Source organism: Protobothrops mucrosquamatus, unplaced genomic scaffold (genome assembly GCF_001527695.2).
Source record: "Protobothrops mucrosquamatus isolate PMUCROS unplaced genomic scaffold, P.Mucros_1.0 scaffold3803, whole genome shotgun sequence".
NCBI lineage: Eukaryota > Metazoa > Chordata > Lepidosauria > Squamata > Viperidae > Protobothrops > Protobothrops mucrosquamatus.
Window position 1 is genome coordinate 116094 of NW_015389756.1, and position 21125 is coordinate 137218.

A 21125-nucleotide genomic window follows, 5' to 3' on the forward strand; every position below is an offset into this window, starting at 1 on the left:
CAGGACTGGCACGAAGGGCAGAGAAGCCCCCTGGAAGGGCGGATTTCTCTATTCTGCCCATTAAAAGCCACATGAGAAAACTTGAAATTATCTTCTGGTGTAAAAAATTACAGTGTGGGAGGGTGGGGGGGGGGGAGAGAAAGCCTGTTAAACCTGGCGGTACCAGAGGGCCCACGGGCGCCCCTCTTCTCCGGCTGGGTGGTCCAGATCCAGGGGTGGGCACCAGGGCAGACCCCCCCCTCCAAACCCACCCCTCTGCTTTTCAACTCCAAGACGGGGGGCGGGGGGGACTTGTGCTGGCAGAAGCGCTGGACAGCTGTCCCTTTTAAATGGAAAAACAGATCTCTCTCACAGGCAAGAGGTGGAATCTTTTACTCTTTTTTTTTGTTGAAAAATCATTTTTAGCACTGAAAGCAATAAAATAAAACGGGCTTTCAGCACGGTAACTCTGGTGCGTAAACTCCAGGGGAGAGCCGGCTGGCAGCAGCCTGAGAAGAGCCAGGGGAACCGGCCTTTCCTGGAGGGGCTGCCTCAGTGGGGTGGGGGGGGTGGGGGTCTGGCAGCCCTGGCTGCTTCAGCAGGCAGAGCTGGGGGTCTTCCCAGCCACCAGCCCCCCCCTCCCCCCATCAGCCCAAGCCCTTCAGCAAAGAGCCTTGGAAATAGGAACGGAGGAATGGAGACAAGTTAAAAAAAAAAACAACCAAAAGCAGCCACAGGGAAACAACCGCCTATCGTATTTACAAAACCTCGATGCACATACATACATATTTATATCCGAGGAGAAGGTCTGGACTTTCCTCCCCACGGAGAGAAGACGTTAAGGAAAACAAAAGTGCAATGATACAGAATAGTATACTCCCGCTGTCCTGTGCCGTGGAAAAGCCAGGCGGCAGGGCCGCGTGTATGTATGTCTACACAACTCTTCACGCATACCCAACGTGCAAGCACGCCATCAATTCATCTAGGGGACAAAACGAAGGGCTGGACCCCAAAGTCAGCCAGCGGAGGGAGGGAGGGACGGACGGACGGGGGGGGGGCTCCTTACGTTTCAGGGGAAAAGAGCGGAAAGTCTGCTTTTGCTCGCTCGCTCGCTGGCTCCAGTTGGGGAAGCCTCCAGATGTTTTCACACAACAGTTCAGGCGAAGCCAAAGTCTGCTTCCCGACGAGGCGGCGTCCAGCTCTCTCTGCTTCCTCCTTGGGTTTCGCCATTTTTTTTCACCCTGGCAGCTGCCGGTCCCATCCCCGGCCTCCTCCCATCTTCAGCACGGGCCGGGAGGGGTGGGAGGGCGAAGGAGGCATCACCTGGAGGTGCGTTTTCCTTCCTTGGCGGAGGCCTTCCTACCCTACAGGGTCACTTCCTGGGAGCCGTCTTCCGGCAGGGTGAGAGAGAGCCCGTTCATGTCTGCAAAGACAAAGGCGTCAGCCCCCGGGTGGACAGCGGGCAGGGATGGGGCACCGGGACCCTCCAGCCCTCATACCAGGCTTGGCAGCCACTGGAGACTGTGGGGAGGAGGGCAGAGAGGGACGGCTGGCTCTGGACCCCCGGTGGGTGCTGGGCGACATCCAGCTCAGCTCCGGGGATGCGCGTCCCTGTCCAGGAGTGGCTTGTGTGGTGGGGTGCCGGAGCAGCAGCTGTTGGTATGCCCCTTCCACGTCCTGCAAGGGGAGAAGAGAGCTGCAAGGGGGGAAGCCAGGACCTCTCCCTGCCCCCCCCCATCGCTACTCTGGGCATGCAGCCCCCCACCCACCCACTTTGCCTCATTCCCACATCCCGACTCACCTTGAGTTTGCACAGCTTGCGCGTGAGTTGCTCTATTGTCCGGAAGATGGCCTCCACGTCCTGCATGCCCTGGCTGGATGCCGGGAACTCTGCCATGCTCAGCCCCCTCGCCAGGGTCTCCCTGGTGCTCTCCTGGCAGCCGGGCAAAGGCACCGCCGTAGGCAAGGAGGGTGCCCGGCTCAGAGCGTCCACCGTCTCCCCGGCACTCTTGGCACCTGCCTGGGGCTTTTCGAAGTCGGCCGGCAGGCTTAAGTAGAAACAGTTTCCTGGATGGAGGAGGAGGAGGGGGATGGCTGAGGCTTGCAGGCTGGGCGACTCAGAGGGGCCTGTTTGGGGGAAGGGGCTCCCGAAGCCAAGCCAGGCCCCTCTCCCGCCTCCGGAAGGCTGCGTGGGAAGGTGCTTTTCCTTCTGAATTGGGCTCCTGCTTCAAAACCCAACTCGAAAGTCCCTCCGTGTCTGAATGGCTTTAATTACGGTGAGTGTTTTGGCTGGGTGCGTTTGTGCGCACCGCCCGGAGTCACACACGTCAGATGGCGACTGTATGATAAATAAAATAGCCCAGTGATGCTGAAGGGAAGCAGACACCCCGGGGTGCAGACCCCCTTGTCTCCCCCCTCAAAGGCAGCCCCGGCACAGTACACCCCCCCTCGCCCGCCCCCAGCCTCGGAGACCAGAGGGGCCCTGATTCTCTCTCCCCCCCCCCGAAGGACACAGAAGTCCTTTGCACAATCTGGGGTGGTGGGGTGGGGAGGCGTCTAGTTTGGTCTTTACCATCTGCATTAGGGGGGCCTCCGGCGTCAATGCCCGCCTGGCTGTCTTTCGCCATCGAGAGCTGAGCACTTTTACTGCCCTCCACCTCAGCTGCGCAAGAGACACCAGGAAAGAGAAAGTGCATGTGGGATGGGGGGGTTGGGGGAGGAGAGGAGAGGAGAAACAACAGTTGGTCACCAATGGGAATCCCAGGAGGGTCCAGCACCCGTCACCCACAGGAAGGCAGCGGAGAGGCAAGCGGGAGGGAGCAGAAGGCAGGCGAGGAAGACGAAGAGGAAGAGGAGGAGAGCAAAGCCAGAGGAATCGGCCGGACTGGCCGCAGCCAAGCCCTTTCCAGGGGGCATCGGAAAGGGGGGAGGCTGGAGGTTGTGCCCCGGGCTCTCAACAGGCTCCGAAGACCAGCTGTCACTCCCTGCAGATCAAGCCAGGGTGCCAAGCCCCTCCCCAAAGATGGCCAAGGGTGGCAGGTCCCAGGACCCTGGAGCTGCCGCCCGTCACCCCTCCCCTCCCCCGCGCTTACCTTTCCGCACCACCAGGTAGCCGCTCGGAGTCTCAGACTGCTGGTCGTCTGCCAGGGCCGCAGGGGGGGGCGTCGCCTCCTGGTCCCCGCCCGGCCCGGGATCGCTTGTGGGGCGTGAGGACGGGGGCCCGGTCAGGCCCTCCTGCACGTCCGGCTCCGGAGGGCCAGGGAGAGGGGGCTGCTCTTGGCTGGCAGACGCCGAGCCCCGGGGCCGCTTGTGGCTGAGCCCTGACGGGGTGGGGGTCAGGTCGTCGTCCGGCTCGGAGTCCTGGCGGGGCAGGAAGCTGTGCAGGAGAAGCCTCCGTAGGGTCTCCACTGCCGGGAGAAAGGGGGAAAAGACCACCTTCATCCCCATTCACACCCACCAACCATCCATACGGCCCCCTAGCCCCCCTCCCCCGAGGCTGGCGGGAGGCCTCCTGGGTAAGGGGGCACCTACCGTCCCCCAAGGCGGACTCAGCCATGCTCTCCAGGTAGGGAGGCTTTTGAGGGGGGGGTTGTTCCTCCAGAGGGTGCAATGGAAGGGCAGTGGGTGCGTGGCCTTCCTCCTCCTCCTCCTCCTCCTCCTCCTCTTCCTCCTCCTCCTCCTCTGGGTGCCCGATCTCCAGCTGCTCGGCTGCAAAGGCTTCGGTCGGAGTGTCATCTGGGAAGGGGGAGGGACTCTGAGAAGCAGCATTTGGGGGGGGGGGAGAGGAAGAGCTGCCCCCTCCCACCATCCAACCAGACAGGAGCTGGAAGGGAGCAATGCCCCTCCCTGCCTTTTGCTACCCCCAAAGTCCCATGGCCTACCTGAGGCCCCTTCCTCTCCCTCCTCCTCCTCCACTTCACGGTGGGGGGGGCTGCTCCCTTGGCCCGGCCTGGGGGTGACCTCGGCGTCCTGGAAGATGAAGCTGTGGAGAAAGACGAGAGAGGTCCAGTGCGGGAAGCAAGTCCAGGCCTAGGAGAAGGGGGGGTGAGGCATGGCCCTCCCCTTCCTGCAGGACCCTCGCCCACCTGGTTGGGGCCGGCCGGGGGGGCCGCAGCTCCTTGGCATGGTGCTGGTTGGGCAGCGTGGCCTTCTGCGTGGCGCTCTTCACCGCCTCTTCTAAGAGGTCCATCCACCTGCCGGGCAAGGCCAGGAGACTTTCTCAAGAGCCCCTCCCTCAAATGGGGGGGGGGCAGCAGCTTTGGTCCTGCCTGGCCCTGTCAGCTCCGGGGGGGGGGGGTCCCCAGGCAGCCACGGTTTGTAACAAGGCAAATTCAGGTGCCGTCTCCCCCCGAAAGACCCCAAAACCCGCTCTTCCTCCTGCCATCCGCCCTCCCTTTGGGCGGCCCCCGCAACCCCCTCCCCAGGAGCCCCCCCGTTTCCCTACGTGTTCTTCTCCAGGGAGCTCGCGGCGACCAGCTCGTAGATCTGGGGTCCCAGCTCCGAGGTGCAGATGATGAACAGGGCGCGCTTGTCTGCGGAGGGAAGCGGAGGCCGGCGGGGCCACGTTTACAACCCTCACCTTCGGCCTGAGACCCCCCTGCCCTTCTCGAGCCCCGCTGGGGATGGGGGGCAGGCTCACCGGTGGCCACGGAGCGGATGAGGACGGAGCTGAGTTTCAGGACGGGGCTGAAGGTCTGCTTGATGTCCGAGGAGCCCAACCCCGTCCGGCTGTGACACTTCAGCACCAACCGCTCGTCCTGACGCTGGAGAAGCACCAGGAGGCCCTGCAGCAGCAGCACCTGCAGATCTGGGGAGGGGGGGACAGCGCTCTCAGCACGCCTCTCCCCCCCAGTCTTTGGGGCCCCCGGCAAAGGGGACCCCATTCCCCTCCTCCTTTCATGGAAAGGCGACAGGATCCCTCCCCCCTAAGAGACCCTCCCTCTCTCAGCTCATACAGACCCACGGTCTTGTCCTTGCTGATGCGCCAGGCAAGGGGGCCCTCGTGGATCATCCGGCGTCCTCGCAGGTCCAGGTTCTGGGCAGGGCAGGCAGGAAGCGGTCAGCAGGGGCCACGCAGGGACCCTCCCCCCTCTCCCCCCCACGTAGGCGCCAGGCTTACCTTGAACTCGGCTGCGATGGGATTGCCGCTCCGCTCCAGCGAGGTGGCATCCAGGCGCTTCTGGTAGGACTCCAGGCGCTGCTGGTTCTCCGCCTGCTTGACCGCCTCGTTCACGTACCTGAGGACCTCCCGGCAGTGGTCACGAGCCAGGCAGAGCTTCTGGTACTCCGGAGTCTGCCCTGGAGGAGGGGGCAGAGAGGAGGGCAGCTGGTCAGCGGAGGCACCTGGCCGGGGGTGGGGGGGAGGGCCCGTCTGGCAGAGGAGCAGCACCCACCCAGGGAGTGTTTGAGGATGTTCTCCAGCAGCAGGGGGTACTTGGTCAGGCGCTGCATCTCGGCGATGATGAGGTCCTTCAGCTGCAGGCGGCGGCACTGCGGGCGGCTCTCGGCCTCCTGGGGAGCAGCAGAAAGCGGGCTGGGAGGGGGGGCGCCCTCTGCAGGCCCCTCCCCGCCTGCAGGAGTCCCAGGCAGCCGGGGATACGAGGGGCGCTTCATATGTGCTCTTCCAGCTGCCCTTTTTTTTCGGTTGCCCTGATCGATTTCTCCCTCGAGCGCAACGACCGCCACCCCCCTGGGTGCCCGCTGCCCACCTGCATGAATTGCTGAAAGCGCGTCTCCTTCCGCTTCTTGGTTTTGATCAGCTCCAGCGCCATGGACTGGTAGGCACAGAACTCGGCCGCCACTTGCTGGAACTCCTCAAGTGCCGCCCCATCGAACTAGGGAGGAGGAGATGGCGGAGGTGGGGGGTCCATCTCGGAGCAAGGCCCACTACCCCCCCCCCCAGGCCCCTCTCCGTGGCTCACCCGTGAAAGCATCAAGTCTCCGACCTCCTTCACCACCGGCCCTTCTTCCCGCAGCCTTTTCATGGATTCCGACAAGGAATCTGGCGAGGAAGAGAGACGGTGGGGTAGACGGGGAGCAGCCAAGCCCCCCGAGGAAAGGCACCCCACAGCCACCCCCAATCCCACCTGTGTGCCCAGCACCAGCCCGGTTAACGCTGCTGCCCAATCCCCTTCTACTGAATCAGCCCCTGGAGGTTGAGCCCAGCAACGGCCCAGGCCCAGCAGATTGTGAGCCCATCCCATAATTTCAGCCCCCCCCCTCCAACGGCAGCACCAGAAGAGACTCCAAGTGGCGTCCGTACCCTTCTGGGACAGCACCAGACCTCTCCACCCCGCCAGTCCAGGGAAGACCACTCCCAAATTTTCCCCACATCTTTCCACTCCATCCGGGCTGCGTTTCTCGTGTGTCCAGTGGGACCCCCGGAGCCCGAGGGGGTAGGAGGTGGGGGCAGCCTTACTGTGTATCTCGATCAGCTCCGGAAGGTTGGGGAAGAGCAGGGCTAGCTCTTCCCGGGAAAGCTGCCCCTCCCTCCGGAGGCGCTGGTAGAAAAGGAGGTCCAGCACGCGCAGCGTCCGCAGGTGGGAAGACTCGGTCACGAACAGCTCTGGGGGGGGGCAACGTGGACCCGGATCCAGTCAGATCTAGCTGGGCACCATGGGCCATGGGGAGAGACCCAAGGCTGCCCCTTGGAGGCCCAGCCAGGTCAGGGAGAGAATCGGGCACTGGTTGACCTCCGTCCCTCCCCCAAAGGGACAGCCCACCCCAGGGTTTCTCTGAGGACCCAGGACCCCTCTCCCCCCCACCGAGGGCCTCGCCAGGCCCCCGTTTCTCCTCCCTCACCATTGATGACCTCCTGGCGATCGATCTCCCGCTGTGCCAGCTGGGCGGCCGCCTCCCGGCCCACCGTGTGCTGCCAGTTTTGGGAGTCCAGCTCTCCCTCCAGGTCCGAGAACTGGCCGAGCTCGTCCTCCAGCAAGTGGGGCAGCAGGGCCTCCGAGCTGAAGCCCAGGCTGGGAGACTCGATGCTCCTGCCGGGACGAGAAGGGGTCAGGCTGGGCCCTCGGGGGGGAGGGGACGCGCCCTGGACCCCTCGGCAGCAGCTCTACATCCCCTCCGCCTGGGAGGGCAGGGAAAGGGGGAGGAGACCAAGCAAGGACCCCCTCCCCCCTTGGGAAAAGGAGGATGGGGACTGGGCTGCCTGGGGGGGGGTTGTGTGTGTGTTAGCAACAGCTGCCAGATTTAAAAGCGATTCACTCATCATCTCCCCCGGCCCCTGGTCTTCTTCCCACTCACCTGCGCCCCATTTTGGGAGTGTAGGGCGGGGTGGGGTTTTCCAGGGACCTGGAGACCAGGAGACATTAGAGTCAGCCCTGGGCAAGCATCCCTCCCACTCACCCACCCCAAAGTTCATCACCCTTCCCCCTTTCCTTATGCTCAGCGGGACCCCCCCATATCCTCCCCCAAGAGCCTCCACGCTCTGCCCGCCGTTCAGAGTGGCAACACCCAGCTGGCCTCCCCTGGGCTCGGACGCCTGGCAGATGCCACAGCCGTGCCAGGCAGGCGCCATCAGGGCGCAAGGAGATGCCGCCTTACCGGGTGGAGAGGCTGGAGGCGGAGGACGACGCCGACTGGTGGAGCCGAGCAGCCTCGGCGGCAGCGTCCATGTCCACATCGCTGCGGGAACGGGGGACGTTCTCGGCCTTGCGCAGTCGCCTCAGCTCCTCCCGCCCCTTCAGGCTCTCCGACCGGCCGAGCCGGACCTCGGCCCTGGAACTGGAGGAAGGGGGGGCTGAGGATCGGGGGGGCTCCCCAGCACCAGGCACCCAGCCCTCTCCCCACAACAAACGCCACCGTTTCCGGGCGGAGCAGAGCAGCCAGGGACTCGGAGAGCGTGGCCCCGGTTCATTAGGAAAGGAGACCCCCCCCTCCAAGGAGGAAGGACAATGGCCAGAGCCGGCCAAGCCCCTCACCTCTCCGAGTCGAGAAGGTCTTCGGGGAAGCTGCCCGTGGAAAGACGCTGCAGGCCGGCTTCCTGGCCCTCGTGGGTCTGGCTGTTCTCAAAATGCTGGATGATGGTCCTCACGTTGCCTGGCTTAACTGTCAAAGGGGAAGGAGCCATTAAGGATTAGAAGCCCGGATGGGGAAGGCGAAGGATGGGCTGAGCCATACCTGCTCGGGGGGGGGGGTTCCCCGGAGCAAACTGCCCCACCCTGGCAGAACACGGGTGCTGGGAGCTACTATTGCCACTTCTGGGGGAGGGGGCGGGAATCAGGGAACCAGGCCCTCCACGGTTGTGAAAGCAGCAGGCGGAAGGAGGGGGGACCAGCTGGGGGTGGGGGAAGAGGGGGGGGATTGTTTCCGTGTTTACCTTCAACAGGGGACAGGGGGACATGAAATGCTGGAAAGAGAAACAGAAATGGGATGTCAAAATCAAACTGGGGCTGATGAGAGGGGCCAAAGGAAGAAGAGGGGGCAGGCGGTGGCAGGACCCGCCCGGCCAGCCTGGGGGCGGAGTGGGGGGGATCTGGAAAGTCAGGGGAGGGGGTGCATTTGCAGGAAGCAGAAAGGCCCAAACCTGCCCCCTCCCCAGCGGACTCACTGCTCTGGGAGGTGCTTTTGGGCTTGGCGATATACTTGAGGATGGGGTTCCGCTTTCGGTCCTCCACCGCGGTGTCCTTCTCCTTCTTGCCGCTGCTGCTCTGTGGCCCCAAGAAAGGGAGAGGCGTGTCAGGGTGCCCCGAGCCGGGGTGGGTGGGGTGGGGGTAGGGGGAAGGACAACGGGGTCCTGCTGTCATGTGTCTGATTAACGAAACACTTAAAGGGACTTTCAGGCATATTTTTTCCTAAAAGCATTTATTAAGGTTACAGAGACGTCAGTACAGCATGGTGGAAATGCTTAGGTCTGGATTCTCTTCCGTTATGCATATACATTCCAAGCATTTCCCACTCCCTTATTGTAGGGTCATGGTTCACATCTTCCAATCAACTTGGAAGATGTGATTTACTTCCGGTTTCTTTCTCCCGGGCTTTCCTTATGCTCCTCCCTCTTTCCCAGTTGCTGGTTTAACTATATAAATACCAGACAGTTCTGCATATTGTCAAAGCAAGAATATACAGTATTTGCAGCGTTGACACCTGCGCTTTCCAGTGCACCGCCCACCTTCTTGGTCTTGGGGAAGAAAGGTAGCCACTTGTCCTTCTCCTGGGACTTCTCCACAACGCTGGCCGGCCGGGTCTCCCGCGGGTAGATGCCCATGTGGATCATGTAGGTCTTCAGGGCAAAGCTCATGGAGGAGCTGCAAGGAGAGGGGAGGGCAGTCTGGTTGGAGTCCCCCCCCAGCGCAGTTCCCAGAAACCCTCCCCTCCTCCCAGCCCCCAGGGTCTCCAGTGGGAGCAACGCCTGTGCCCTGGCAGAGCTGTCCTTGGTCCTGAAGAGGCCTGGCCTAGGTTGGCTCTGGGTCAGACCCTCCCAAGGACTGCCAAATGCATTCTGGGAAGGAGCCCGATAGAGACCTGCTCCCGAATAGTTACTGCAAGTTAGCAAACTAGTAATTCACCAGGGATAATCGGAATAAGCTTTTCAGCAGCCAATGACTTACGTTCATGTTTTCAAGGTGTTTTGCTGAAGCGTACACGATAGGAAGAACGGAACGCTTAGAAATTATACATTTAAAAAGAAAGCAACTCGGGCCAGCAAAAAAGCCAGGATCCCCAGAGGTCCTGAAGTGCCGAGTTCAAAGGAGACACTCACCTCCGATCTTCATATTTGGATCTAAAGCGGGAAAGAAATCAAGAAGGTCAAACGCCTCTTAAGCTGGTCTGGCACCCTTTTTCCTCTTCTTGTCCATTACGTCTAGGACCATGCTTCTCAAATTTGACAACCCTAGGCTTGAATTCCCAGAATTCCCTAGCCAGCATGAATTCTGGGGGTTGAAGTTCAACACCTTAAAGCTGCTGGGTTTGAGATGCGTCGGTCTAGAGGACAAGTCACAAGCTTTTATTTCATCTGACCCACGGCGAGCCCGTCTGGCATCAGAGAGGGACACATTCAGAGGCGGGTCGAGGCTCTTGCGGAGGGGCCAGCCCCACCCTCGGCCCCTTCCCTCCCTTCCTCGCCCGCCCATGGGACTCACAGGATGTCCCCCAGCTGCGCCATCTGCTTCTCGGCCACTTGGCGTTCCTTCTGGAGCTCCCTGTCCAAGTCCAGCAGGTCGTTCTCACCATACAGGCTCCCAAGGCCCATCGTACGCTTCGTCCTGCAAGCACAGAGAAGGTTTCCTTCCCCCTCTGAAACCGGCCGAAGGTCACGCGGCGTCCTGAGCAAACTCCCGCTTGCAGGTGGCTTTTGCCCCAGGTTTGCCCTCGGCCCTTAAAAGGCCAACACAGTGCTAGGCTGCATTAACAGAGGGATAGAATCAAGATCACGTGAAGTGTTAATACCACTTTACAAGGCCTTGGTAAGGCCACACTTGGAATACTGCATCCAGTTTTGGTCACCACGATGTAAAAAAGATGCTGAGACTCTGTAAAGAGTACAGAGAAGAGCAACAAAGATGATTAGGGGACTGGAGGCTAAAACATACAAGGAACGGTTGCTGGAATTGGGTATGTCTAGTTTAATGAAGAGAAGGACGAGGGGGGACAGGATAGCAGGGTTCCAGTATCTCAGGGGCTGCCCCAAAGAAGAATTGGGGATCAAGCTCTTCTCCAAGGCGCCTGAAGGCCGGACAAGAAGCAACGGATGGAAACTCATCAAGGAGAGAAGCAACCTAGAACTAAGGAGAAACTTCCTGACAGTTAGAACAATTAACCAGTGGAACCACCTGCCTCCAGAAGCGGTGAATGCTCCAACACTGGAAGTTTTGAAGAAGAGACTGGACAGCCATTTGTCTGAAATGGTATAGGGTTTCCATCCTGAGCAGGGGGTTGGACTAGATGACCTCCATGGTCCCTTCCAACTTTATTATTATTATTATTATTATTATTATTATATTATTATTATTATTATTATTATTATTATTATTATTATTATTATTATTATTATTATTATTATTATTATTACATAAGAGTCACTCTGGTTTGTCCACTGCGCAAGGGGCAAGGGAACGATGGGACATGAGACCAAGAGGAGGAGGGAGAAGGACGGGAAGTCCTGCCCGAAAGGAAAAGGAGACGACGACAAGAGAAGATCAGCCACAAAGGAGGGGGTGGGGGTCGGGGCTGACCTGTAATCTTGGATCTGCTCCTGGATCTCGGGCATGGTGGCCTCCTGAACCTCCAGGAATGCACTCCGGGCGTCCTCTCCATTCCGCAGGCGGGAGTCTGGAGGGCGCAAGGACAAAGATGGGCAGAAGCTGGGTGGGCTTCCTGAGAAGATGCCCGAGGGGGCACAGAGGCAGCTCCGACCTCAGCCGTCAAGAAGAACAGAGCACCAAAGCCCCCCTCTCCCGCCCTGCTCAGCCCCCCCAACACCCCCCCTGGGAATTCCTGCAGAGGGACACCTTCGCAGGCCTGGACTCCAGATGGACTCACCGATTTCCGCCAACAGCTGATCGGAGACCTTGACCCTCAGGGGCTGCGGAAGTGGCAGAAAAAACAAGGTTGACCACTCACGGGGGCCTCCGCGGCCTCCACTGCGTGGAGGGCGGTGTCTCCCTCTCCTGGGGCCGCCCCACCCAAGCCCCACTGAGGAACCGCACACAGGGTGGATGTGAGCACAACTGGAGTGCCAAGAGGCAGAGGTGGCGAACGTGACTGGCCAGACTCACCGCAGTTTTGTCCAGGAAAATGTGCCAAATGTCCTTGCCCAGCCCCCGGGCTTCTTTGGGACTCATCTGCAGGTAAACGTCCACGCACAAATACAGGAGCTGTCAGGAGAGAAGGAAGGAAAGAAGGAAGGAAGCATCACAGCAGAACTGGAAGCAAGAGGAGGCTGGGCAAGATGGATCAATCCCGTGGAGGGGAAGGCCAGTTTAAAAAGGAAGTGGACTTAAACTGGAGCCCTTCTCCAGCCCCAGGGGAGGAAAGGGACCCCCCCAGGACCGTACCAGGGGGCTCGGATCTGCCTGAGAGAAGATGTAGCGCAGGAAAACTCCGAGGTGGGCTGGCCGCGTCTTCAGCTTCCCCAAGTCTTGGAACAGAGAGTCGTTCTGCGATGGGGGAAAAAGAGATGGCTCACCCAAAGAACACACAAACAAGTGCAAAAGAGCCCCCCCCACACACACACACATACTGGGCCTCCCTGCACCTCAAGGACCCTCACCCCAGGGAGTGCCCCACCTTCGGAAGCACCTCGCAGCAACAGCGGCAAAGAGCAGGAGATTCCCCCTTGCAGGACGGCTTCAAGGAGGGGCTGAATGGTGGGAATGGTGTGAACGGGATTCCCTGTGAGTTGTGTAGACGTGAGAAAGAGGAAGCACAATACCTCGTTGTCCAAGTATCCTGGGTCGTAATCCTCTTCCGGGCCAATGATAGAAGTTTGCAGCCTGTGATCCAAACTCTGCAGAAAGAAGGGATGAAAGTGTTCCCACGAAAGAGATGCAGGTGCCGAGTAGTAGTAGTAGTAGTAGTAGTAGTAGTAGTAGTAGTAGTAGTAGTAGTAGTAGGCAGAGGAGGAGGAGGAGGAGGAGGAGGGCAAAACAGCTGCGCCACTGAAGGTCTCCATGTCCAGATGCCAAACAAAAACCGGAAGCCGAAGGCCCCGTCCGGGGTGGCCCAAGATCAGACTGCAAGCACCGCAGGTGAGGGTCTGCTCCCCCTCCCCCCACAGGCGGAGGCCCCGAGGATCGGCCCCGCCTGCCCTCACCTGCTCTGCGGGGGGCGAGAAGGGGGTGTCGGAGCCTTGGCGTCGATGGTGCAAGAACAGCCGCGAGGCGGCAACGGGCGAGGTGTGAGGACTGTCTAGGCCAGGATCGGAAACGACAGAGTTCCGGTTGATCTGCGCCAAAAGAAACCGGCATTCTCAGGTCAGCCGACATGGGCAGTTTCCCTGGCACCGAGGGAAGGTGGAGCCCCTGCCCACTCACTTCGCTCACGGAAGGGAGGCGCTCCGTGCCCGAGTCCAGGCCGCTGTCGCCATCCTGGGAGTCGAGCGAGAGGCCTCCTGCAGGGAGACAAAGGCAGGATGCCGCTCAAGAGGGAATCGGTGACACACGGAAGAGGAGGAGGAGGAGGAGGGGGAACACCTGTAGACACCCGGAGGGCTCCCCGAGAACCAACAGGCAAAACTCTAAACCCCCCCAAGGACCCTTCCCGCTCACAGACAAGCCTACGATTCTAAAAAGGGGCAGCAGCAAAACTCACCGTCCGTCGTCCGGGAGATGAGAGAACTGGAATCGCTGGACAGCCGGAGGACATCCTGGGAAGCAGAGAGGGGGGGAGAGACCCCTGTTGGCACTTCCCTCGCAAGGAAAGGCCCAAGGACCCCCTCCTCTTTCTTGGCACCCCCCCCCCCCGCAGGCCTTCAGGGCCCAGACCAGCCAAGGAGCTGCTCTGCCCCTCCCCCACTCACCCCCAGCTCTCCCATCTCCTGCCGAATCTTGAGCTGCAACTGGCTGACCCTCCGCCGTCCTCCCTCGATCTGCTCCTCCAGCAAAGAAGCCGGATTCTGGCTGTAGATCTCGTAACATCGCTGCGGAAAAAGACAGGTGTGTGTGTGTGTGTGATGGCCTTATTTGGTGCTACCCGGTCAGTAAAAGCCAACAGGGAGGGGAGGGGGCAGGGCCAGAAGGACCCAGATTCGGCCCCTGCAGGGCACCCAGCTCTGCTTTCTTCGGAGCGCTTCGACCCCCACCTGCAGTTCGGCCTCTTCCTGCTGCAGCATTTTCCTGAGGATCTGCGTCGCATGTTTCTGCACTTCCGGGTCCTGAAGTTGGCAAGGCCAGAGAGAGAGGTGAGTGCCGGTCTCCCGCTCTGGCCCCAGCTCATCCCCGCCTGCACCTCTGTGGTACCTGTGGTGGCTTTGGCCCAGCGGTGACACGGTGGGCAGGCGGCGGCAATGGCGGTGGTGGTGGTGGCGGGGGCGGTGGGTACGTGCACGTGATTTGCGGGGTCCCCGCCTGTTGCCGGTCATGCTGCGATCCCGGGAAGCCCGAAGACGAAGGAGGGGAGCCCAGCAGGGTGAGAGCAACGTAAGCGCCAGCTTGGGGGGCAGAGGGCGGAAAGAGAGAAGCAGAGAGAGGACAGAAAGACCTTCAGCCGTTTCAAACACGGACGGTTCTCGGGGAACGGATGACGCCTCCCGGGGCAACCCAGCTGCGGGGGACCACCTCGGTCACTGTCCCAAGCAGCCGCTGTGGCTCCAGGCTCCCCCGGCCGTCGAAAGCCAGCCTTCCCGAACCCCGAGCCCGGCCCACTCACATCGGATGAGCTTCACCACTTCCAGGTGGGAGGTGTTGGTGACCACGGTCCCGTTCACCTGCCAGGGAGAGCGAGGAGGACGGGCTCAGCAGCCGGGCAGCCATGGTGTGGGGAGGGTGCCCTCCTCCCAGCAGACTGCAAGCTGGCCCACATTTATAGAGACAGGGGCAGCAGCTGGGGCAGCCCTTGGAGACACAACTCACCTTGACAATCCGATCACCTTCTTGCACCCCGGCCTTCATTGCAGCTCCACCTGGAGGCAACCACAGAGAGAAAGCCATGGGGGGGGAGGTGGGTGGCAGAATGCACAAGGGAGGGAGGGAGGGAGGGAGGGAGAAGGCTGCCTGGAGGGCCTTGAAGAGCATCTGGCATTAGGAACAGGCACCATAACCTGCCCAGGTAAGGGGTGCGCAGCTGCCAGCTCCCTTCCAGCTCTGCCTGACACCCCCCCCCATCCTCCCACCTGTTCCTGGTGGCAGTTCAGCTCAGTCGGGGCACAGGGCGGGGGGGTTGAGGCCGCAGGAGCCCACCCACCCACGGATGCCCACAGCCTCTCCTCACCTGGCCGAACGGACTGTACCAGGACAATCCGGTCCCCGCTGACGGTGAAGCCAAAGCCATGCTCGTCTTTCTGGATGATGACGCAGCGCTGGACCAAACCTGCCGAGGCAAGCGAGGACCCTTAGGTGCGGGCCCCTCTCCTCCCGGGGACCCCTCTATCGGTCACTTCACCCAGGAGCGCAAGGCCACCGCTCTCCCCCCCCCCAGGAAAGACCCAGGGCTGACTGAGCAAGGAAGCCTCCCTGGTCCGGCTGGGGCTGGGAACAGGTGCCAGCCTCCCCCCTTCCGACGACACATGCTGCACCCCCACCCCCCACCCCCTTTGCCAGTTCGGCCCTCGGTGCAAACTCTGCTTTCTCAGCCTCCTCCCCCCCCCAAAAGGAGCGAAGGAGACACCTGTGCTCTCGCCGGAGTCGGACGGCTGGCGATGATGGCTGCTCGACCGCCGGTCCAGTGCCGAGTCGCCCAAGGAAGACAGGGAGCCCAACCTGGATGGACGGAGAGAGAAAGGGGGAGGGGGAAGGCGGGGCTGCAGCCCATCACCCGGACTGGACCGTGAGGGTCTCCCCCGACGCCCCACTTCCTCCCCACTGGAGGCCAGAAGGAAACTGGAGCAGCAAATCCGAAGACCCGGAAGCCCAGACTGACCCCACCTCAGTGGGGATTTCGGGCGGGGGTCCTGGGCCTTGAGCTCTCCGTGCAAGCCTGGGGGGGGAAAGGTCAAATGGGTCTCCACCTCAGCGACACCCCCCCCAGCTTGGTCTTGTCCAAAATTAGAAGCTCTGGACCTTATGGAGGCATCTGCTCTTTGACCGGACGTGCAAGGGTGGGGGGCTCTGGCTGGTCCCCCCATCCTTATGTAGCTTTGCCCCCCTCCTTCTGAGCAGAGCAAGATCTAATCCTGGGGGGGGGGCAAAGAAAAGCATGGGAAAAGGGTACAGCATGCCAACAGCAGATCAAGGCGAGAGGCTTGGGGGGGCAAAGCCAGGCCAGACCACGCAGGGCGCACTGGGGAGGAGAGGCACTTGGAGGGCCAAGGCAGGCGGGGGTGGAGGAGCATCTGATCTTACCAGGCCGCAATGGGGCTGATGGAGGAGGGCACAACACAAAGCGACAACGTGCAGAAAAACAAACAAGAACGGAGAGTTATTGCCCGTGGCTGAGTGGGCAGGAGCTGCGGGGGGCCTTGTGTGCGCCCCCGGGCAGAGCCTCTCCGTGGGGCACTGAAGCCACGGGACTCCCCCCACCACCTCGCCCTCCTCTTTGCCTTCATGCCTTTACAGCAGGGGGATCCCACCTTGGCAACTTTTAAGATCTGCGCACTTAGCATTTTTTAGGGTTAGAGAGACGCTAAGCATGTCTAAATGGGAAAAAAAACATCCAAGCATTCAGACGATCGCTTTCTAAGACCATCCTGCTTTCTTAACCATTTAAACCAACGTTATTTCAGACCTGTGGCCAGACTTGGCTTCTACCTGCTGTATTTTTATTTAACCGTTGTTAAGCCGTGTCGAGATCAGGGGGAGAGCCCTTCTGAAGCCGCCCAGAGGGGCCCCCAAACTCCACTTTGCGGGCCAAAGTCCTAAGCCCAGCCACCCCCCTCCCTCCCTGGCTTCCTGCAGCCCGTTCAGAGGGTTGGGGGGACCCCCAGCAGTGGCCAGGCAGCCACATTTCCCCCAGCCCATCATTCAAGCAGCCTGTCAGGTTTCCAGCTCTGGACACCACCACCCTTGACGTCCCTCTGGACGCCCACCAAGCAAGGCCAAGTCCTGTTTGAAATAAAAGCAGCCGAAACGAAGAGAGGAGAAAAGTGGCATCCAGGACTCGGCCCCCAGCAGCATCTGGGGCCCATGTGCTTGCTATGAGCATCAGGGCCCTGCACTGGCCTGCCCAATGGGGTGGGGGCTGCATGTTAGGGACCCCAGAGCAGGGATGAGGGAGAAGACTTGAGGCTACCAAGAGCGCAGCTGTGAAGATGCCAGGCGGTTGACCGTCAACTGGGCTCCCCAGTGGGGACCTCCCCCCCCAGCATCCTTCGTCCTCCCCAGGAAAGCAGTGCCCCCAAATCAACCTGCCCCCTTGGTTATCCCCATCGACGAAGAGGGGCCCAACAGTAGGACGGGTGGCAAAGCAACGGAAAAAGGCAATAAGGACACGTAAACAATGGACCCACAGCCATTCATCTGAGCAACTGACCCACATGGGACTATCTGGCTCACACCAAGCCAGGCACCAGGCAGATCCACAGGCCCACAGCGCCCTTGACACCTCTGGGGTCTCCACAAGGCCCCCAGAGATCTGTTGGGGCGGTTTGGTGCCCCCACCTCAATTCTCTGCATGGGCTCTGGAACTGTCTTCAGTAATGCAAGTGACCTGGGGGGGGGAGGAGGACTGGCATCTGATCTGGGCAAGAGGGGCTGACCCACATGCTCGCAGCCAAGCCATCTTTTGGGGGACCCAGCGGGGAGGGGCTGTTGTTTGGGGCAGACCCCCCTTCAGCTCAGGAACCCCAGCGACAAGGGGGGGGTTCTTACCTGGGCAAGCGAGGGTGCCGTTTACTGGCGCGTCTGGCGTAAAGAAGGGAAAAACAGAAGCTGCCACCACAGAGGAGGTGGCCGCGGCCGAGGCAGCATGGAAGGAGAGAGAGAGAAAGAGGAGACAGGCGGGCGGGCGTGAGAAACGGGCACGGGCAGGGGGGGCCTCCCTGGGCGTCCCGGCTGAGAAGCTCTGTAGCCCAAATCGCTTCCCTTCCACGGACCCACAGAGCCCCTATTTCTCTCCCTTTGCAAACAGGATCAGCGAGGCCAAAGGGTTTCTGCACGTGTACAGAATGCTTCCTGCTCTCGGCCCCTTTTAAAAAAAAGAAGAAGAAGAAATCCGGGGCACACGGAGCCCAGTTGCCCGCTCACTGCCAACCCTGCCACTCTCCTGCCCAGATCCAAGCCGAACTGAAAACAGCCCTCGGCCCCTGCAAGTGGAAGAGTCTCCGGGGACGAAGTACAGACCTCGCGAGGTCGGTGAAGCCAGGCAGGTCCCCGGGTTACTGGCCAGGCCCGTCCCCTGGCGAGTGTCAGACGCGAGAGGGAGAGCAGCGCAAGGGGGGACCCCGAAGAACGGCAGCCCCAGACACGGGCCGAAGCCCCGGCTGCACCCTCCCGCTTCCCTCGGCCACCAAGTCTAACGAAAGCAAGCTGGAAACAGAAGCGGGCTGTAAATACCTTCAGCTCATGAGGACTAGAAGCATTTCTGTTTCAAGGTAAAAAGAAGCAGAACTGGGGGGAGGAACCGTGCTGAATTCCCTGAGAAAGTTTCTTTTTTTTTTTTTTTAAAAAAAAGGAAGTTCAACCAGCACAGGCTACCAACGTTCAAAGAGGCTCCGACTTACACACCGAGTAATTCAAAGCTGCCTCCGAATTTTCCCAATTTTACATACATACCCCGGGAGGAGGGGAGTTTTCCAAGCCTTCTGCTTCCCCCCCCCCCAGGGGGAGAAAACCACCAAGAGCCGACGGGTGCAAAGTGCAAAGAGGGGCTGACGTCAAGAGCGGGAACATCTTCCAAACTGACCCCTAAGCAGTGAAGAGGGTTCGTGCAGATAGGGGAGGGAGAGCCTCAAAGCAGCCCCCCCCCTTGCACAGGATCCCTCAAAAGAGGGGCAGCTGAAAAGCAACAACACCGCCCTATCCACACACAGCCGGGGGGGGGGGGTCTGCTGCAGCAAGCACATTTCTGCAAAGACGGAAAGTCAACCGGCAACCACAATTACGGGCAGAGAGAGGTAATTACGTCTCCCTCCATGGGATCAGCATCCTTTACCTCCCCCCCACCCACCCCCACTCCCCATCCAGCTAGTGTTGTGCCTTGGAGGGGGGGGAAGAGGGAGTGTTGCATCTTTAAAAATCCTGTCTCTGTCCAGTGGAAAAGTCTCAAGCAACAAGGGTCTCCAACACAGTCCTGGGACACACACACACCCACTATGGGCTTGCAGCATGGTGCAGGGGCTGATGGCAAGACAGAAAGGGTCCGGACTGTCCATCTTTGGGGCTGTAAATAGATTTAAACACACACACACACACACACACAAACCCATCTGCGGGAAGGTCTAGGTAGGCTGCTAGGAGGATCTCAAGGACTTTCTCAGGCCATCCCTGGTGCCAACCCATCTTGGGATCACACACACACATACACACACACACATGGAGCCACTATGAGGGCAGGCTTAAGCTGGGCCTGCAGGATCCCTCACCGCTGGCTAACCTGCCAAGCTAAACAAACACTAACCACACGATGGCCTCATTTCAAGGGAGAGCCGGTCAGAAACTCGATCCCCGGGACGTGTCCTCAATGCCCCGCACCAACAGCTGCCTGGGAATTGTGGGGGCTGAAGTCCGGCACATCTGGAAGGAGGCTGGCTCGGGTAAGGAAAAGGGGACAGCCCCAAGCTCCCCCCCCCCGACACGCAGATATGGAAGGTTGCAGGGAGGACTGTTTGGGTTCTTGACTCCTGGGGGGACGACGGCGGGGAGGAGGGGGAGAGAACTGACCCCAGAAGTTGACAATCCTCCCCTCCAGAGTGGATTTCCTGGTGCTGGAAACATCCTGCAGCCGTTTTGAATTCTGGGAGGGCTGAAAGGCCAGCACTGGCTGTTTTGCTGCAGACTGTTTCAGCTGATCCTCCACCAGTTGGGGAACAAAATGACAGGCAGCATTTAGGGGCCGATCCTGGGCCTGCTTCCCCCCCCCCCCAGGCTGTAGTAGCCTCAGCCAAGACTGCAGCAGCTCAGCTCAGCAAGCGGCCACGTTTTTTCCAGCCACTGAACGTTGTGTGAGCGAAACACGAGAGGATTGCCAATTCCAGAGGCAGCCCCCTTGCTAGCTGGGGTTGATTTTGCAAAAGCTCAACGGAAAGCCAAGAAAGCCCTCGGATGGGAGACCACCACGAGATCAAAATTCTAAAACTTTTTCTCCACAGACCCAGGCGTTCACATCACAGCAAAATTCCACACAGGCTGCAAAAAAAAAAACAAAGGTTGCCTGCCGCTTTGCTTGCTGCCACAATTGCGAGGATGGTATTTTATCACACCAAAAAATAAAATAAAAATGGGACTCCCTTTGGACACAGACCAGAAGGGTGGAGGACCCATATTGAAATAAAAGTTATCAGTCCATATGGCCTCAGCATGTGGCAGGACTCGCTGACAGCAACTCTTGTGGTTTTTTTTTAAAATTATTACACAGCATTTTGCATTCGGCCTGACTGAAACCTTCCTGCCTGCTCACCCGCAGTCAACGGACCACGCTGGGTTAAACGTAGAGTAAGGTTGGCAGCCTTTTGCCAAGAGGGCACAAATCGTGGCGCTGCTGCTGGAGGAAGGAAAGCCAGGGAGACACGCAACGGCTACAGGCCACACAGGGGACCCCCCCCCCCGAAGGGCCACGTCCCACCTCCTGCTAAGCATCCTCTCCTTCACCACGCGGTGCCACTACGTTATGTTCATGTGAGATGCTGAGCCACAAAGGTGGTCCCTGAGCCTCAGGGTCAAAGTTGATCCTCCCGTCGGGTCTCACACGGGGGTCTCACACGGGGCACGCCGGGGTCTGCGCTGGTCCTACCCCTGTGCCCGCAGGGGGCTCCCCCACATCGGCGGCCTACCCTGGAATATTTCCGCCCCCAGCAAGGGCTGGGCACCAGCTGCACCCCTGTTCCTCGGCCCTGGATGTGCGCCCTGAAGGGGTGGGGGAGGGAACCAGAGTACCAAAGGGGGGGGTCCTTCCCAAGGAAGGGAGAGGGAGTCCTTCCCAAGCAGAGGCAGAGCCAAGGCATGGCGGAGGGGGGCACCTCTGCCCATCCATGCCCAGCCCAGGGAGGGGACAGACAAGAGGAAGCCCAGCTGAAGCCCCCCAACCCCCCCAACCCCACACGTACCTGTCCAGGGCAGGGGGGCGCATGTTCATGGTTTGCAGCCAGATCCAGCACCCCGAGGTGGAGGGCCAGGAGGCGGAGGAGGGGGGTGCCCGGCGCTGCGGAGGGAGTCACTTGCCCATGCCGGGGAGGGGGCATCCAGGCAGGGCCCCCCCGGCCCCCAGGCCTCCTTGTCTTCCGGGCCTTCCTTTCCTTCCTTGGCAGGAATATAACGCCTACATTCAACGGGAGGGGGGCTTCTCCCCCCCGGCTCAGAGACGCATCCCAGCCGAGCAAAGCGGCGGACGGGCCGCTTCTACCAGCCGGGCACCGGGCGGCCAAGACGGGGCGGGACGGGACGGGG

The 21125-nt window shown here is 60.5% G+C and overlaps 1 protein-coding gene across 1 annotated transcript; it reads right to left on the minus strand.

The window, feature by feature from the left end:
- Positions 1–1343: 1343 nt before the first annotated feature.
- Positions 1344–20814, minus strand: ARHGEF11 (Rho guanine nucleotide exchange factor 11). Its single transcript, XM_029286476.1, has 43 exons — positions 20786–20814; positions 17394–17426; positions 15930–15944; positions 15256–15347; positions 14860–14958; positions 14502–14551; positions 14299–14356; positions 13890–14080; positions 13733–13804; positions 13451–13570; positions 13243–13297; positions 12966–13042; positions 12746–12877; positions 12365–12439; positions 11988–12089; positions 11709–11807; positions 11473–11515; positions 11166–11262; positions 10074–10196; positions 9692–9712; positions 9101–9236; positions 8540–8639; positions 8309–8338; positions 7911–8037; positions 7534–7713; positions 7234–7281; positions 6781–6968; positions 6398–6544; positions 5901–5980; positions 5688–5813; positions 5373–5490; positions 5099–5277; positions 4939–5014; positions 4619–4786; positions 4424–4511; positions 4065–4172; positions 3940–3961; positions 3511–3574; positions 3072–3386; positions 2552–2641; positions 1781–2046; positions 1479–1656; positions 1344–1402 (listed from the first exon to the last, which is right to left on the minus strand). The coding sequence occupies exons 1-43, from the start codon at positions 20812–20814 to the stop codon at positions 1344–1346; spliced, it is 4476 nt and encodes a 1491-aa protein (XP_029142309.1).
- Positions 20815–21125: the final 311 nt, after the last annotated feature.